This window comes from Tachypleus tridentatus, chromosome 13, assembly GCF_004210375.1.
Source record: "Tachypleus tridentatus isolate NWPU-2018 chromosome 13, ASM421037v1, whole genome shotgun sequence".
NCBI lineage: Eukaryota > Metazoa > Arthropoda > Merostomata > Xiphosura > Limulidae > Tachypleus > Tachypleus tridentatus.
Genome location: NC_134837.1, coordinates 151,426,330 through 151,445,681, shown reverse-complemented (window position 1 = coordinate 151,445,681; position 19,352 = coordinate 151,426,330). Strand labels below are relative to the sequence as shown.

At 36.6% G+C, this 19,352-nt stretch overlaps 1 protein-coding gene across 1 annotated transcript in view; it reads right to left on the bottom strand.

The window, feature by feature from the left end:
* Positions 1 to 19,352, bottom strand: part of LOC143240375 (WD repeat-containing protein 44) — a 55,977-nt gene that overhangs the window by 20,404 nt on the left and 16,221 nt on the right. The window contains exons 4-9 of the mRNA XM_076482697.1: positions 17,525 to 17,986; positions 13,181 to 13,354; positions 12,173 to 12,382; positions 10,523 to 10,659; positions 10,062 to 10,169; positions 9,266 to 9,339 (exon numbers count right to left, since the gene is read on the bottom strand). Coding sequence (XP_076338812.1) covers positions 9,266 to 9,339; positions 10,062 to 10,169; positions 10,523 to 10,659; positions 12,173 to 12,382; positions 13,181 to 13,354; positions 17,525 to 17,986 — 1,165 coding nt within the window. The remainder of the gene's footprint in view (positions 1 to 9,265; positions 9,340 to 10,061; positions 10,170 to 10,522; positions 10,660 to 12,172; positions 12,383 to 13,180; positions 13,355 to 17,524; positions 17,987 to 19,352) is intronic.

The following is a 19,352-nucleotide window of genomic DNA, read 5'->3' as shown; positions in this document are numbered from 1 at the left end:
AGACCAAAGTCCATGTACGGAATAGGCACAGTAGTGATAGTGCCAGAGCAGATAGATTTAGCTGCCGTGTCTGCAAGCGCATTCCCGCGAATACCAACGTGGCCTGGTATCCAGAAAAACTGGATAGAAGTAGATGTTAATAAGAAATGGGCCAGTCGGTTTTGAATATCAGTAAGAACAGGGTGTGAGCCAACATGAAGTGATTCTAAGGCCAGAAGAGAACTAAGGGAGTCAGTATAAATAGTGCAGTCGGAGAACTGCTCAGCTTCAATATGATCCAGGGCAAGATATATAGCGTACAGTTCAGCAGTGAACACAGAAGCTGTAGAGGGGATTCTGCGCGCAACCACCGAACCGCAACAAACTATGGCAGAGCCCACAGAATTACCTGATTTGGAACCATCCGTATAAATTGGAATGGAATGATTGTTCAAAAGATGTTCATTAAATAAAAGACAGTAATTCCAATCGGGAGTATTTGCCTTTTTCAGATGACTTAAAGAAAGGTCATATTTGGGGGCTGTAATAAGCCATGGTGGGATGGGCTGACCTGTGGAATCTGCAATGTTATCCAAGGACAGACCCAATTCATCGAATTGTGCCCGGATGCGAAGGCCAAATGGAGCAATGGCAGATCGTCTGTTCTGAAAAAGTGCAGCCCACCGAGGAAGAAAAACACATCCCCAGGTGGGATGCTTTGGTAAGGAACGAAGTTTCGAAGAATATTGTAAAGATAGTTGCAAACGGCGAAGGTGCAGAGAAGGTTCATGAGATTCAACGTATAAGCTTTGAACTGGAGAGGTACGAAAAGCCCCAGTATAGAGTCGAAGTCCTTGATGATGAATGGGGTCCAGCATCTTTAAGGCTGAGGGTCTGACAGAGCCATAGACCATTGACCCACAGTTGAGTTTTGATCGAATAAGAGCATGATATACTTGTAACATTGAACATTGATCTGCTCCCCAACTGGTAGAAGAGAGGACTAGGAGGATGTTCAGTGCTCTTGTGCATTTGACCCAAAGCTGCTTTAAGTGTGGTATAAAGGTCAGCTTACAGTCAAAGATAAGCCCCAAGAACTTGGTCTCAGGGACCACTGGCAGCAAAACTTCACTGATATGAAGTTCAGGTTTAGGATGAATACCCCGTGGGCGGCAAAAGTGCATGCATACGGTTTTAGAGAGAAAGAAATTAAAGCCGTTCCCCATAGTCCACTTCAGTACACGATTGAGGGCAGTTTGTAGTTGCCGCTCAATATATCTCATGTTTGAGGACTGACATGAGATGTGAAAGTCGTCGACATACAGCCCATTCGCAATAGTGAGAGGGAGTTGTTCAGTGATGGCATTTATCTTTATACTGAAGAGTGTGACACTCAAAACACAGCTTTGAGGGACTCCAAGTTCCTGTACAAAAGAACGGGAAAGTGTCGAACTCTCACGAACTTGGAATCTCCTGTCCATTAAAAATTTTTTAATAAACATGGATAAATGGCCACGTAACCCATATGTATGGAGGTCTCGCAAAACGCCATACCTCTATGTTGTGTCATAAGCCTTCTCAATGTCACACAATATTGATACAAGATGTTGGCATTTGAGAAAGGCTTCTCTGATTGATGTTTCAAGATGAATTAGGTGGTCTGTGGTGGAGTGCTGTCGTCGAACCCACACTGGGTGGGCGAGAGAAGGTTGTTTGATTCAAGGAACCAAACAAGACGAACATTAACCATCCTTTCTAAGGTCTTACAGAGACAGCTTGTCAAAGCAATTGGACGGTAGTTTGAAGGAATCTTGGGATCTTTCCCTGGTTTAGAGAAAGGTAAAATAATAGCCTGGCACCAGGCATCAGGAAAAACATTCTCCTGCCAGATCCGGTTAAAGAGAATCAGAAGGACATCAAGAAAAGCAGGAGATAGATGGTGCAGCATGTCATAATGAACATCATCAGGTCCAACAGATGTACTGGCAGACCGATGAAGGGCCATTTTCAGTTCCACCAGTGTAAAGGGACAATTATAGTCAAAGAAACAGTCAGTTTGAAAGGAAAGAGGTGAATGCTCTGCCCGAGTCTTGATGGCCAAGAAAGTGGAGGAACAAGCAGAAGTGCTAGATACCCGGCAAAAGTTTTCACCTAGAGTATCAGCAATGCTCCGGACATCAGCCACCTCCTGACCCTCAGAGAGTATGATCGAGAGGGGGACAGAATTGTAGTGCCCATTAACCTTTCGAATCCTGTCCCATATGATCTTGGAACTGGTGGTAGAAGATATGCTGGTTGTGAACTTAATCCAAGATTCCTTCTGGCTTTGACGTCTTACCCACCTAGCATGTGCATCGGCCCGTTGGAAAGCAACCCGGTTTGAAAGTGTGGGATATCTACGAAAAGTATCCCAGGCCCATTTTTGAGCCTTCCTTTCCAAGTGGCAAGCAGAATTCCACCATGGACGAGAATATCGTGGAAAACGTGTCGAGGTTTTAGGAATACACTGAGCAGCTGTTTGTATAATACAGCCAGTTACCGCTGCCACACAGTTGTTTATTGATGGTTGATTTACGATGGCAGGATCAAGTTCTGAGAGAGCAGTGAAAGTGGACCAGTCTGCCTGATCCAGCTTCCACCGGGGCACGCAGGTAGGGTGGCATCGACCACGGCCAGTCTCTCTTAAAAATATAGGAAAATGATCACTGCCTAGTGGATTACTGTCAACCCTCCATGAAAAATGGAAGAATAATGAAGGGGAGCAAACTGAGAGATCAATAGCGGTAAAAAACTGACTAGGTGCATGAAAATAAGTGGAAGAACCAGTATTGAAAAGAGAAAGGTTGTGATCAGAGAGCATATGCTCTACTGAGCAACCCTCCCATCAATAACAGCACTTCTCCAGAGGGGATGATGTCCATTAAAGTCCCCCAGCATTAGAAAAGGAGATGGCAACTGTTCAATGAGAGAATCAAGGTCTCATTGATCATATGTCTCTCCAGGGTACAGGTAGAGAGAACAAACAGTGATGGTATGACCGAAGGAAACACGGATGGCTACAGCCTCCAAGGGTGTGTTGAGTGACAAAGACAGGGTGGGCACATGCTGATCAACCAATAGTGCCACCCCCTCCATGTACTCGTCTATCACACAGTTTGTCATTTCTGTACAGAGAAAACTGCCGGACAGTGACTGTATCAGCAGGTTTGAGAAATGTTTCTTGTAAGGGAAGACAAACAGGATGGTAGGAAGCAATCAGTGTTTTGATATCATCCAGATTAGAACGTAAACCTCGACAGTTCCATTGTATCAAGGTGGCCATTTTTAATGACGGGGAGATGAAGTGGCTGGAGAAGCCTTCTGTTTACGACCATGTCTTTTTCCTTACTGTCCTTAGTCGGAGGAGGTCTATCAACCTCTATGGATCCTGCCCTGGGTCGAGTGGGCAGGTCTTTGTTATTGGAAGGGGATTCCAGTGACTAAGGACGCAAACGAATGATTGTTTTGCCTCTTGGGGTGGGAGAAAATGATGTATCAGAAGAAATGCCTGCATTTGAAACTGAAGGATGTGGATCTTGAGGTTTGTTGGAATGTATGGGAGGAACAGAGATGGGTGTGGAAGTCGATTCATCAACCTTTTTTAACCATGGAGGTCAAAAGGCTTTTCATTTGTTTTGAAAACGATTCTCATGGAGGCACAGAGAGATCTGTCTGCACTCCCACTGTAGTTGTGGAATGAAGTGCAGCAGCATATGTCTGAGATGTAGTGGTGGGCAGCAATTTCTGAGCCTCAGGATAACTATGTATCGTTTTCAAACGTTGCACCTCTTTTTCCTCCAACCATTTTGGGCAAGAACGAAAGTAGGAGGGGTGATAACCATTGCAGTTGATGCAATGTGGGTCCATGTCACATTCATAGGCATTGTGGTCCTTGCCCCCACAATGAGCACATATCAGGGAACCACGACATGATGTCTTTGAGTGGCCGAATCTCTGACATTGGAAACATCGGAGAGGGTTTGGAATGTATGGTCGTACCCTGCAAATGAGATAACCTGCCTTGATGGTGGCAGGTGCATGTGATGAAGTAAATGTCAAAACGAGGGTATTTGTTGGCAGTGTAACTCCATCTTTGCGAGTGGAGATGCACCTCACTGCAGAAACTACTTGAGTGGAAAGACCAGCGAGAATCTCTGACTCGGGGACATTCTTCAAATCCCTCTCAACAATAACTCCTCATGATGAATTCAAAGTAGCATGAGGTGTAACCTCATTAGGTATATCCCCGATTGCCTTTGAATTCAAGAGGAGTTCACTGTGTTGGGATGTGGATGTTTCAACCAATATGTTTCCTGATCAAAGCTTCTTTACTGACTTTGGAGAGCCAGCAAGTCCCTCTAGTCCCTTCTGAATAAAAAAGGGGGACAATTGCCCTAAAGGTTTTTCTGAAAGAGAATGTAATATAAGAAAATGAGGTACATGTGTTACAGATGTTGAAGATTACTGTTCAGAGTCTTCAAGATGTGGTCGCTTACCTATTGACTGTTTTTTCACTATTTTATTTAAATTTTTTGAAGGAGGATCCATAGGTAAAAAGAAAAATTTCGGTACCCACTGACCCCACCCACCATGGAGCCCTACGAGGAGATGCACTACAAAGTCATGCAAAGACAATGCAGCAACGCCAGGGTTTCGTAAGCACTATACCCAAACACCAGCATCAGGCACAATGTCCACAACACCTGTTGAGAACTTCCAACACTGGTACTTGGTTGACTCTCGCCCAAGTGGACCAGTTGATTGACCCAAGAGAGGCCACCCAAAGGCCGCCCGTCTACAGGAATTCAAGGCCAAAATGGTGTTTTAGAGTTGGACCCCTCAACCACCAGGATCCTCTCCTCCCCTTCACGGGTCGCCACACACGGAAAACACGTGGGTGGATGTTTAGATCCCAGAGAAGATAACCAAACAGAACAGAACCTTCCCTGGGAGGCCCCCTCACCATGTACAAGAATCCACACCGAGGGGTCATCCAAATGTGTCTGGATATGAAGGCCAAAAGAAGCAATGGCAGATCATCTGTTCTGGAAAAGTATGGCCTACCAAGGAAGGAAAACACAACTTCAGGTGGGATGCTCTGGTAAGGAATGAAGTTTCAAAATATATTGTAAAGACAATTGCAAACAGCAGAGATGCAAAGACGATTCATAAGACTGTGTATAAGCTATGAACTGGGAAAGTGTGGAAAGCTCTGGTGCAGAGCTAAAAGCCTTTGAAGATAAATGAGGTCATGGCAGAGCCATAAACCAGTGATCTATAGTCTAGTTTTGATTTAATAAGAGTACGATATATCCTTTAGCATAGAACATCGATTCCCTCCCCAAATGGTGGAAGAGAGGACATGGAGGATGTTCAATGCTTTTGTACATTTGACCCGTAGCTGCTTGATGTGTGGTATAAAGGCCAGCTTATGGTCAAAGATAAGCCCCAAGAACTTTGTCTCAGGGATCACAGGCAGCACAACTTCAAGCAATTGGACAGTAGTTTGAAGGGATCTTGGGATCCTTCCCAGGCTTAGAGAAAGGTAGGACAATAGCCTGGTGCCAGGCATCAGGAAAAACATTCTCCTGCCAGATCTTGTTAAAAACAATCAGAAGAATAGCAAGCAAAGCAGGAGATAGATGGCGCAGCATTTGATAGTGTACATCATCAGGTCCAATCAATGTACTGTCATACTGATGAAGGGTCAGTTTGAGTTCCACCAGTGTAAATAGACGATTATGGTCACAGAGAAAATTAGCTCGAAAGGAAAGAGGTGATTGCTCTTGATGGCTAAAAAGGTGGAGAAAAAGCAGAAGTGCTAGATACCTGGCAAAAGCTTTCACCAACAGTATCAGCTACTTCCTGGCCACCAGAGAGCAAGATCGACAGAGGGACAGAATTACCCCATTGGTAGCAAAAGTGCATGCAAACAGTTTCAGAGAGAGAGAAGTTAAAGTTGTTTGCTGTGGTTCACTTCAGTAAATGACTGAAGGCAGCCTGTAGCTGACATGAGATGTGAAAGTCGTTGACATAGAGCTCGTTTGCAACAGTAAGAGGGAGTTGTTCAGTGATGGAATTAATTTTTATACTGAAAAGTCTGACACTCAGCACACAGCCCTGACTGACTCCAAGTTCCTGTAGAAAAGAATAGGAAAGTGTTGAACCAACACAAAGTTGGAATTGCCTGTCCATAAAACAATTTTTAATAAAAATGGGCAAATGGTCAAGTAACCCATATACATGGAGGTCTCGCAAAATGCCATACTTCCATGATGTATCATAAGCCTTCTCAATGTCAAAGAATATTGATACAAAATGCTGTACTTTGAGAAAGGCTTCTCTGAATGCTTTAAGTCTAATCAAGTGGTCCATGATGCAGCAGTGTCATCAGAATCCACACGGGGAGGGCAAGAGGAGGTTGTTTGATTTGAGGAATCAAACAAGATGAGCATTAACCATCCTCTCTAAGGTCTTACAGAGACAGCTTGTCAAAGCAGCTGAGTGGTAGTTTGAGGGAATTGCAGGGTCCTTCCCAAACTGAGAGAAAGGTTGGACAATAGCCTGGTGCCAGGCATCAGAAAAAATATTATTCTGACAGATCTAGTTAAAAACAATCAGAAGAATAGCAAGAAGAGCAGGAGATAGATGGAGCAGCTTTTTCATAGTACACATCATCAAGCCTGACCGATATACAGCCAGAGCAATAAAGGGCCAGTTTGAGTTCCACCAGTACAAAGGGACAATAATAGTCACAGAGACAATCAGCTCAAAAGGAAAGAGCAAATTGCTCTGCCTGAGTCTTGATGGCTAAGAAGGTGGAGGAAAAATCAGAAGTGCTAGATACCCGGCATAATATTTTACCCAGAATATTGGCAATGCTCTGAGTATCAGCTACTTCCTTGCCATGAAAGAGCAAGATCGAGAGGGGGAAACAACTGTATTGCCCAATGACCTTTCAAATCTTGTCCCATATGACTTTGGGACTATTGGTAGAAGATATGCTAGTTGTGGACTCTTGGATAGCTATGAAAATATCCCACGCCTGTGTTTGCCATGTGGCAGACAGGATTCAACCATGGAAGAGAATATCATGGAAAACATGTCAATATTTTAGGAATGTATTGAGAGGCTGCCTGTATAATCCACTCATTTACTGCTGCCATACAGTCTATTGATGTCTTACAGATGATAGCAGGATCAAGTTCTGCGAGAGCAGTGAAAGAGAGTCAGTTTGCTTGATCCAGCTTCCACAGGGCACATGGGATGGGTGGCATCGACCACGGCCAGTCTTTCTCAAAATTATAGGAAAATGATCACTGCCTTGTGGATTATTGTCAACCCTCCAAGAAAAATGGGAGAATAGTGAAGGGGAGCAAATTGAGATATCAATAGCAGTAAAGGACTGACTAGGTGCATGAAAATATGTAGAAGAAACACTATTGAAAAGAGAATGATTGTGATCAGAGAGCATATGCTCTACTGAGCAACCCCTCCCCATCAATATCAGCACTTCCCCAGAGGGGATGATGTCCATTAAATTCCCAGGATTAAAAAGGGAGACTGCAACTGTTCAATGAGTGCATCAAGGTCTGATTAATCATATGTCTCTCCAGGCAAAAGGTAGAGAGAACAAACAGTGAGTATGACCCATGGAAACACAGATGGCTATGGCCTCTGAGGGTGTGTTGAGTGGCAAAGACAGGGTGGGTACATGCTGATCAGCCAACAGTGCCACTCCTCCATGCACTTCTCCATCACATAGCCTGTCATTTCTGTACAAAAAAACTGCCAAAAGGTGATTGTATCAGCAGGTTTTAGAAATGTTTCCTATAAGGAAAGACATATAGGATAGTAGGAAGCAATCAGTGTTTTGATATAATCCAGATTAGAATGTAAACCTTGACAGTTCTATTGTATCAAGGGGGCCATTTTTATTTATGTGTAGGCAAATCCTTCTGTTTATGACATCTTTTTCTTCACTTCTTTGTTTGAAGGAGGTCTATCGACCTCCATGGATCCTTCTCTGGGTCGATTGGGCAGGTCTTTGCTGTTGGAAGAGGATTCCAAGAAGTGAGGATGTGAATGATTGATTGTTTTGCATCTTGGGGTTTTGTGAGCACTGTACCCAAACACCAGCATTAGATACAATGTTCACAACACCTGTTGAGAACATCCAACACTGGTACTTGGTTGACCCTAGCCAAAATGGACCAGCTGATTGACCCAAGGGGGGCACCCCAAATCCACCCATTTACAGGAATTTAAGGCCAAAGTGGTGTATCTGGGTTGGACCCCTCAACCACCAAGATCCTTTCCTCCCCTTCACGGGTCATCATGCACAGCAAACATGTGGGTAGATATTTAGATCCTAGAGGAGGTAAAGTAAAAGAATAAAAGAACAGAACCTTCCCTTGGAGGTCCCTTCACAGCACAAAGGAAAGGTTAGAAGCTATAAAGTAACCAATGAACCACAAATATCAAGTGTCATTGTATATGTGATTTACTCACAGACAGTACTTCATGAAATACAATAAACTAGTTCCCTAATGATGAAAAAGTAAAGCAGATGTATGGTAACACCGAAATCTTGGTATATGAGCCAATCTATGCAACAGTAAAGTGAAGAGGAACCTCACACACTTGCATAAGAAGCTCCTTTACGAAGTTCAGCACAACTCTAGGATATTGACCACTTCTGCATTAGTAAGGGTAAAAGCAGCAACCATTGAAAATGTTCACACACATTCAGAAGGAATGAAAATAATGGGTAGAAGGGAGAGGCAGAGCACCGAATGGTGTTGCTAGGAAAAGCAAAAGATGGGAAATCTGTAATGCAGTACACAGTTGAAAGACTACTGGTAATATAAATAAGGGTACTTTCTTTTATTTCCAGCAAGATAACAACTCTTCAAACTGTATATGTACTCAACTTTGCACCAGAGAGAATAATAATATTACAACAAATGAAATCTATGTAACCTTCATGTACAAAGTTGAGAAAGATGAAAAGAAGTATGGTTAATGTAAGATACAGAACAAATAAACTGAAATTAAACCACTTTCACAATATGGGATCATTTTATTGGACATTGACTAAAGTTTGATGTAGTTTACCATATTAAAAAAAATCCATTTGGTATCCAACTTTCCGAGATTGTATTTTTTGTTTCCAGGTTTGAAAGTGTATTGTATAACAAATAAATTGTTATACAAGTTATTGTTATATACAAAACAATGGACTCACCCTCATCAGCTACAGTTTTCAATTTGTGGACAGTCTTTTCTACTTTCTTTCCAAGCATTTTTCTGAACCTTGTGCTGTTTAGAATAAGGGATATCTTAAAAGACTAAAGAAAGCATTTAATTTTCAATCTACTCATAGTATGCTTGACTTTTCAAAAATTTTAACAATCACCAACTGAACGATAACAATTCTAAAAAACTAATTATGCACTGTTATTCATAGAAAAATATTTATTACTATAGTTAAATTGGTGATATCATTGGAGGGATTTTTAAAGACAATAAAAATATCTCATCATGTGATTCCTCAGAAGTAAAATCTGTTCATATTCCTTTTCATGTGAATATTAAATAACTATTTCCTTTCTCATTATGAAAACTATTGCCACACATTCAAGAATAGGAAATAATGATTAACATTATGCAAATTGCTGAACAAATCTTGAAAATGCTGATGAAACTTTCTGAATTTTAGTTTCTGATCAGAACATTTTCACGTGAGAATACAATAAAATAAAGTAAAATGTTTGTAACTGGGACTATAGTCTTAATACAACCTACAATAAAATCCTTCAAAGATCATAATTATAAGCTGAACTAAAAACTACTAATTCATACAAGGACCCAAAATGTTGTGTTAACACAACAAAATATACAGAAGTATATTGCTGCATAAAATTACAGATATGCTCAACAGATAAGCAATATGGTAATGTTTCTCACATGCTGTTCCTATTAAAAGACAAAGTATTAACAATTCATTAAAATTCATAAACAATTAAAATTTCTATATTTACGTTTTCTTTAGAAATCCTTGTGAATCTACAGGATCATTGTCTGTTGAAGTTTTCTTGATGTCAACACTGTCCTCATCAGAGTCTCTTCCTTTATCAATTTCAGAGTTACTGTTAAAACAATGCATATAATGCATTACACTATAAACTTGCTAAATAATATTTCATTTTAAGCAACCAAACAAATTGTTGTTAAAACAACAAAATTATTTATTGCATACCAGAATCATAGATTTCAACTGTTTTTAACTAATAATTTGAAACAACAAAATTATAAATCAGTTACTGATATACAAGAAATGTAAGTACAATTAACTAATTTTCATGACAGTTAAAACCTAAGCTGATTAACAAAAACTCAATTTTAAGAGATCTAAACCTGCACCAGATACCACTTCATAAATGTATCAGTAGATAAGTAATTTTTATGTGTACATTGCTGCAACGGTAACTCCCAAACGTACCTAACATATTGTGATGTTAGCCTCATTATATGAAGAGAAAGTGGGTTAACACACTTAGGGAGTCGCTCTTCTGCTAAACTGAGGGGTACTCGTTCTCCTGTGTCCAAATTAGTGACAGTAATTTGTTCAAGGATTTCCTATAAATACAAAAGCAATTACAATTCCTTTTTCTCAAGCAACAAAATCTCATCTTTACTCTAACAAATATACAAATTTTTCATCAAATGTGGTTTCAAAATGTCAAAATAAACAATGTTTCAGTTGCTGATTGTTATGTTAAATTCCAAAACAAAAATGTCACTTTATTCTAGTGTCAGTTAATCTTGAAAGTATGCATATATACATAAAGAATTACATTTTAGACTATGTACAAATGAGATAAACATTACTAAAAATATTACTGTATAAATCAAACAAATTATCTTTTACTTTTGACTCTCTATGATAAATTAACAATCATATTGGTAAATCATTTTTTTATTTCTTCTTCAGAAGCAGTGTACCAAGTGAGGAACACACTTTCAAAGCAAAATTCTGTTCTCTTACATTTTCTAGAATGGTAGGAAGTATCACTTATATTTGTCTTCAAACAGAAGAAATACTTATCCAAACTGCATGAAACTTAGTAACTAATTTTTGCTTAAAAAAATTCATATTATTTGAGTTAGTACTTATTCCATTTTTTGGGGTTGTGTTATTTAAAATTTTTTTGCAAGACATTATCTAGGAAAAATATTAGAATTACTTTTCCTCTTTATATTTAATTACTTTTATTATAGATTAGAATATTCTATTTTACATATCTGTTTAGTTTCAACTAGTTTGATATTCTTTAATATAATTATCTTGATACTTTAGCTTGGTAATTGAAGCAGTCAACACTTTCAGGTTTTAAAGAAAAGTTAATGTTGACCTAGAACAATATTTCACAATGGTTTCAAAATTACTTGTGTCAGGGTAGGTTTTCATTTTTGCTAACAATACTCTTGAAAGAAAAATTCATATCTAGTTAATATTATTTTGTCTTCAATAAATAAGTTATTTTATTTATGTGTTGTATGAATGATAAAAATTGTCAATAAAAAATAAGAATATTCAATAAAAAAGAATGCAAGTCATTCAAGTAGTTTGCTGCCCTTTATTACACTTACTAGATGAAACTAAGCCTACCTGTGGGTCTTGTGGTAAAAAATAATTCCTATAGCTTTCAAAGAGATACAAGTTAACATGAAAGCATTTTTAGAAATGAGAGGAATTTCAAAACTATAAAAATTTTGAGATCTGTAATTTTATTCTTCAATATAATTTTGTATCAAGTTATTTTTACACCTCTATGGGAAATAGTATTTTGAAGAACCACAAACTTCTGCTATAATCACTATTTACTTAACCAAAGTAGATAAAATTTTTTTCTGTCTTCTAGCCAGCCATCAGCACTTGTTATTTTCATAGCTGTAAAAGATCCATCTATTTGTGAAAGGGTCTGATATTAAAATTTGATAACTTTTACATAACCACTAGAACTAGTCCAGATCTTTTAAACATTTGATTACAATGTAAACATGTCATCAATGTCAACTTATTATGTCAGATATTCTTAACAATTAGGAAAAGTGCCATATTAAATCTAATATTGATACTATTTCTTACTAGGTCTGTAAGTGGTCTTCCAGAGTCAGACCTTGTCCTCATCATCATATTCATTTGTTGCATGCTGCCCTCTGGTGTTCCTCCAACTCGTTCTAATGAGTTTTTAATTGGGCTTCTTTTACCATCTTCACCAGTGGAAAGAGGTAATTCAATCAGAGTATTAGAGGGGCTTCTATAATTTGATGATTCTGCCCTTGTGTGCTCATGATCCTAGAATAAAAATAAAAACAAAATTAAGAAGTTACCAGCAAACACCAATATTTCTTTCAAGTGTGAGTAAAAACACAGCAACAATTTAACTTTTTATTTCTAAAATTAAAATTACTGTTAATAAACAGCAATATCATTTTGGGTAAGTGATTAAAGCAAATGAAGAAGCGTTAATAGTGTCATGTAGTTGCAGACAAAAAATATTGAATGCTGAAAAAAAGAGAGAAAAACACAAAGAAAGTGATAACAATTAATTTAACAATAGGTATTGAAAGTATTGCAATTTAAACTATATTTTTTCATTTATAAACTTAAAATTATATTTCAGGAGGGAAGTTGCAAAACATCTCTGAATTTAAGAAGCCAGGACATAGTACTAGTTTTATAATAGCAGTGTGAATTTTTGTACCTTTTCTTGTTAGAAGATTTGGATCCATAGTAAAGTTTAATAGATCCTTGAGATAGCAATTAATATCTTACAGAAGAAGTGTATATATTCCATCCCACTTGACTCATAATTGTAGTTCAGTCTTTTACACTTCTAGCTTCTGTATTTTATAAACAATCCAAATTTAACCATTTAGACCTGTTTCACTAAAATAATCACATCAAATAAAAACTTAAAAAAACTCACAGTACTTGCTTGTTTTCTAATTACTTAAATATAATGATACATGCAGTGGTGTAAGAATATGTTTGTAAGATCTCAAATTATATGAACAACAACCAAGTCTAAATTTCAATCATGCACAAACAAGTCAGAATATGAAACAAACATAATGACTTTGTAAACTACACCTGTGGCTTGACTATATACTCTCCACGTAGAGCACTCTTCAGGTCTAAAGAATTTTCAAGCTCTCTAGCAAGGCTTTCCACAGTAGTTGTTGGGCTGGGCAAACCTTGCTGTGTTTCTAAGCATCTATGGGGTGGTTCATGTTTGCTTTCTAAATTCTGGATATTGGTATTTGCCTAGAACATGAGAACACACTAAAGTCAATGAATGCCTGTACAATAAATTACTTTTCACCAGGTATAACATGACCAATTTATCTTATTAACCAATTAATGAAGCTGTGCTCTCACCATCCCCATTTTCAAAAGCTAATGTGGAAACAGGACATGCAAATCAAAAGGGGATTGTGAAAATCAGAAAGAAAAACAATCTTGTTAAACATAATTATAGTAATCTTCTCTATTCAGAATCCTTCAATATAAATGACTGAATTGTATATATCATGGGTTTATTGATACTTGACAGTAAGAATCTGTAATTATTACTTCTGTATATTAACAACATTTTCTAGTGATGTGTTTTATAATCAAAATTGCAACACAAATAAGTAATGTGCTAGTTTTTCTAGCATTAGTTTCCAATCCCATTATTTCTACATTACAGTAAGAAACATGTAAAATTACTTGTTTGAAAATTTGTGGTTAATTTAAGTTTTTGCTGAAAGCTATTTCGATACGTGGTGTACATGAAGTTTGGTTTTGATGTTTTGGTGAATGGATGAGTGATTCTGGAGCAAAATGGCCTTATGCCATGTTGCACTTCATGGTATTTTAATAATGCAAAATTAGCACAAGTACATCTGTACAGGAAAACAATCAATGTGTATACTAAGTACAACTTTGATACAGACAGTATTATAAAAAATTAATTCATGGCAAGTATTCTTCAGTTTACAGAAAACTTTTCTAAATGAAATAAACATGGGAACTTACATAAAGAATATTCAACAATTCCTCAAACTATCTTATTTTGTGTTGATAAAAAGAAAAATGCTAAACACAATATAATTCATCAGTTTTTTAAAATTATTTTAAAATATTTATATTTTTACATGCTTGACAGTGACTAAGAATTTAAATATATAACTAGTTAAAGACACAAATGGAATATAAAGCTCTTTTTGCAAGACTAATATTTGACAACAAAAACATAAATTTAACTAACATGATATAAATATGTAGGCTTATTCATTGGTGGATTGTACATAAATTTGGACCAACCCATATTGAGAAAAGGAACGTTGACTATAATTCCTAATTTGTAATGTAAAGCAATATGAAATGAGGCAAGCTTGTGGTAAAATGTAGTGGTCTGCTATACATAAAAAATCCTGATGTGTTACAAAATTATATGTACATAAAATATGTCAGTGAACTTATGTGCAACATGATGTTCGTATGAAGAATCAACATACTTTTTCATTGTATAGTTTGCATTTACATAACCCTTAGAAGCTTCAAAATCCATATTTATGGTTTATTCAGTATTCCTGGATGCTATACCTGTAATTTCCTCTTAGACAAACTGTTGCTAGATCAGCAATGTAAAGTAAAATGAATAGTTGATAACTCTGACATCAAATAACATGTTGAATGCACCCTATAAAGTGTTGTGGCATTTGCACTTTGAATCTTATCCATGCATGTAGGGTTAATTGAACAAACAAATTAGTTAAATTACACAATTTTTTATAATAACCATAATAAAGAAACTAACTGGATAGAGGTGATACTCACTGACAGAGATGGAAATTTGTTCATTGAAAAGATTTTCCTTAATATTACTGAAAATGTCTTTAAATAAGGAGTATTACCTTTAATCTTGCATTGTGGGATTCAGAAATCACTGCCATGATAGTATAGCCTACATTCCTCTAACCTTGATTCCATGTTGACATGTCCTACCATTAACCAATTGCAAAAGCAAGTGTAAGGTGACAGGTATGTATAGAACATTATGGACAATTGATGGATGTGAAAGAAGAGTGGAACTTCCATTGGAGGGGTGCTTCCCAAGTGTGTAGTTTACCTTGTACTACTTTTTTTGAAGTCAGAAACAATCATGGATTGTAAATGTTATGTTTTGCCATCAAAAACAATCATGAAAATGATAACTAAGTGCCTTCTTAAGCCAGAAAGTGGTATAACTGATCATTTCTCACACACATACATTTCTAATGGATAGCATTATAATAAACAATTTTTGAGACCAACTCTAAACATCAGTTAAATCTGTTTTTGAAAATGATAACCAAGTGCTTTCTTAAGCCAGAAAGTGGTATAACTGATTGTTTCTCACACATACATTTCTAATGGATAACATTATATTAAACAACTTTTAAGACCAATTCTGAACATTAGTTAAATCTATTTAAATTATTATAGACTGAAATAAACTATAGAGAACTGATTAAGTTCTATTAAAATGACTTTAGAACCTATCCATGGCATTACAGTTCATGTTGCCATGTCTGGTTATGCTGTATCTAATAGCTGCATGTCTTGACAATAGTCCTGCAGCATGATCTTCATTGGAAAATGTTCTTTTGCCAGGCTCTCACTTTAAAAGCAAACCACTACCCTCTGCATGCTTACCATGGTTCATACAAAAGAGAAGGATGAAAGTTTTTCAACTTCTTATTTCAACAGTTCTACAATACAAAATCCAAAGGCTATGAATGCAGCAACTTGACTGGTTAGTATTGGTACAGAATAACATTAACACCTGATTCAATCACTAGCTATTTCAAGTGTGCAAAAGTTGAATGGATATGTTATGGAAGCAACTTTTGTACACGTGCATTTTGTAAGTTTGCAACACAGAGATGTTTCTTGATTATTTGCATGCTGTTGCTTGTGTTATGTTGACAACTTTTACCACTAAACTTTATGCCCAGGAAATCTCATTAGTTACAACACACTTTAATTACAATGGATGGGGTACAATTTGTTTTAAGTCTTTAATTGGAAAATCCTGGTGCCTCAAGTTGATCAGTATTCCTTTGTTTTCCAATCTTTTAAGTTATAAATCTCTGATGTGAACACATTTCTATAACTTCAGTGTTTAAATGTTTTGCATCAACAGGAGTTGTTAACATACCATTCCCCAGAAAAATTGGTCAATATTTTCAGACATGTCACTACCCATTAAACACCAAACTATGTTAAAATGTATTTCTGATACATTTCATTTTATCACAACTTCATGTTCAAATTGTTTCAAAACAAAGTACTCAACCTTCTGTATATAACTCTATGATTACAGGTGAGGACAATGTGGATTTCACTGGCTTTTTCCAATATATTTTTCAAACTCTTTAGGAATGAAGTTGTTTGTGTATCTAGAGCTTCATGATTACAGAGCTTCTCATAACATACAAGTTAAACAAAAACTCGTATCAACATTGAAATGAACCTTACTAATTACTGCTGGGGTTTACAATGTATTTGAATGAGCAATTTCACTTAATGTTTTTGGTTACCATACTTTACAAAATATAAAACCCACCCATATTTTAGCAAAGAATATTTAGGAAAAAAAAATCTGAGTGTATTAAAGCATTTAATGTTTACTCTCAGTAACAACAAACATAAGAACTGTTGTACATTGTACATAGAAACTGCAGTAGTATTAGAATCATTGAGAATTTATAAACATTTATTGATTAGCACTAAAGAACCAAGTACACTGCTTAGTTGCACTGATGCTATTTGTCTTGAATTACTACTTTTATCAATTAAATCAACTCATATATCTTGCATATATCCATAAGCCTAATCACATATTTTTGTACATATTGATTTTTATATTTTAATTTACAGTTCTCTGGGGGAAGACAAGGTAGAATTTAGTTTGAGGAAAAATTTTTTTTTCTTTAACTTAACATATTAGAAATAGGATTATTAAGAGGCCTTTTTTCAGGCAGAAAAAATGTATGTTATATGCTGTAAAATATGGTACTTCTTTACAATTCAGTTTGTTACAATGTTGTAACTGGCAATAACATAAAATTACTCATCATGATTGTGTGTGAGCTTCATCATTAGTGCATAGTGTATAAAGAAGTCACTTATTTGAGTGTTAATTGAGCAAGGTACAAATAGGTAAGCTTAAACCTACCCTCATGAATGATACAAGATAATAAGAATGATATTCATACCTAGTAATGTAATTTTTAGAATAAACAGCCACTGAAAATTAATAAAGAAAAAATAAGGACAGAATGCTAAACAACAGTAAAATGTTCAAGCAAATAATTACTGAAGTTGTAAAGCTATGATTTACTCATATTTCAAACAATTTTACAAAATTCTGTAGAGAACTTCAAGAATATCTTAAATATTTACCTTCTGGGTATCTAGACTAGCAGGTGGTTTAATTTTTCGTTTCCTTCTTGGCGGGGCTCTTGGCACCACTGTTCCTTCTCCACCTCGATCTCCCTTTGTACTAGCTACTATATCAGGCTCAGGAGCTCTGTCAAAAAAGCTACTTGTACTTGGAAGGCTTTGTTGTGTGGACCTACTGTAGATACTTTCCCTAGAACTCACACTGGTCCTGTCAGTTTCTCCCAGAATCAAACCTGCATTACCTAGACTCAACAAACTCTGACCATCTGTAGTCTTTTGTTGAGCATTTTCTTTTGATTTGCTATCAACTGTTATAAAAACTCCATCTACTGAGGAAGCTTTGCTACTTTGCTCCGACGATGGAAAATCCAGTACATCATCATCATCTGTTAACATACGTCTCCTCATTTCTTCCAGTCTCTTCTTCCTTTTCTCAATTTCTTTTGCCTTTTGTTCAGCTTCCTATAAAATGGAAAATATGAACTTAAGAATCAGAATTTTCAAAATGAACAGCATCTTATACAGTGATGTCGAGAACCTGACGATGACTGAAGAAGGTCGAAACGTTGTTCGCTCTTCTACATAAAATATTTTCTCAACCAAAAGGAGCCGTTTTTGCATATATATAGCATCTTATACATTTATTTGTTCAAGAACCAGGTCAGGCAATCTTTATGATTCATGTATCACCATCTCTGACTCTGAACTATTCAACATGTCACTTTAACCAAAATTATCCACTATCTCAATTCATGTAACACACTGAAAAAAAATCAGGAAAACTACTTAAATCCTGCTTCTTTTCACAACCCAGATCTTTTATTTGCAGCTATTATAACATATCTTACTAGGTTGTGTCTAGGCAAGTACCTTCTGGATTTTAAAAAGTGATGCCTCAATTAGCAGGCATCAAGGCAGAATACAAAAATCCAGATAGTCCTGAGAATGGGCTTAATGATTCAAGGAAAGTACAATGGAAACACTGTATACATAAGTATACAGTTATATTCTCTTAATATAAGAGAAGGTCAAAATGATGCTGTATATGGTGTTCTCCATTCTGGTTGGAGCTATGGGGTATCCATTGAAGAATGATTGTGATGTCTCTGAAAATGTTATTCAAGCACATATATGCAGTGATAGGAAAAGATACTCGGATACCATTTGCTGCCTGATAGCATCCTCTGTCCACTTCCAGAAAACATCATCTTCAAACAGAACAACAGCACAGATGATGAAATAGCATCTAGGACAATCATAGAGATAAATGGCAACAGATAAAAGTTCCAACTGGACAAATCCACTTAATCATTGAACATCATGTTACAAAAGAAAGACCCTGCAACAGTTTTCAAGGAGTGTAAGTGAACTTACTGTTAGGGATTCTCCTTGGCTTGAAGAATCATAAGGGAAAACAACTTGAATTATGAAACTAAAGATATAGTGATGTAATTTAAGTAAAAGCTCAGAAAGGTATTTGAAATTAATCCAACTAATGGCCTACAGAATGTCTTTCAAGGGGTACTGCAACTGGTAACAAAGACACTGACAGCTTTATAATCTAGTAGGTGAAACCCAAAATTTAAACATTGGATACATAAGAATAAACAAGCTAGATCAAATGCAATATCATTTTTTTAATAATGGTGTTGAAGCAAGATCTAAGGAGAGCATGTAGTCATAAGGTAGAAACTACTTGTTCTGAGACAACCACCTCCTTGAGTGATTGGATGTGAGTGAAACAGCACAAACACTCAAATAATCCTGATGGAACACCAAAAATTGATACTTTCAATGAGAATTCACACCAGTTGGTGTATGTGTCACG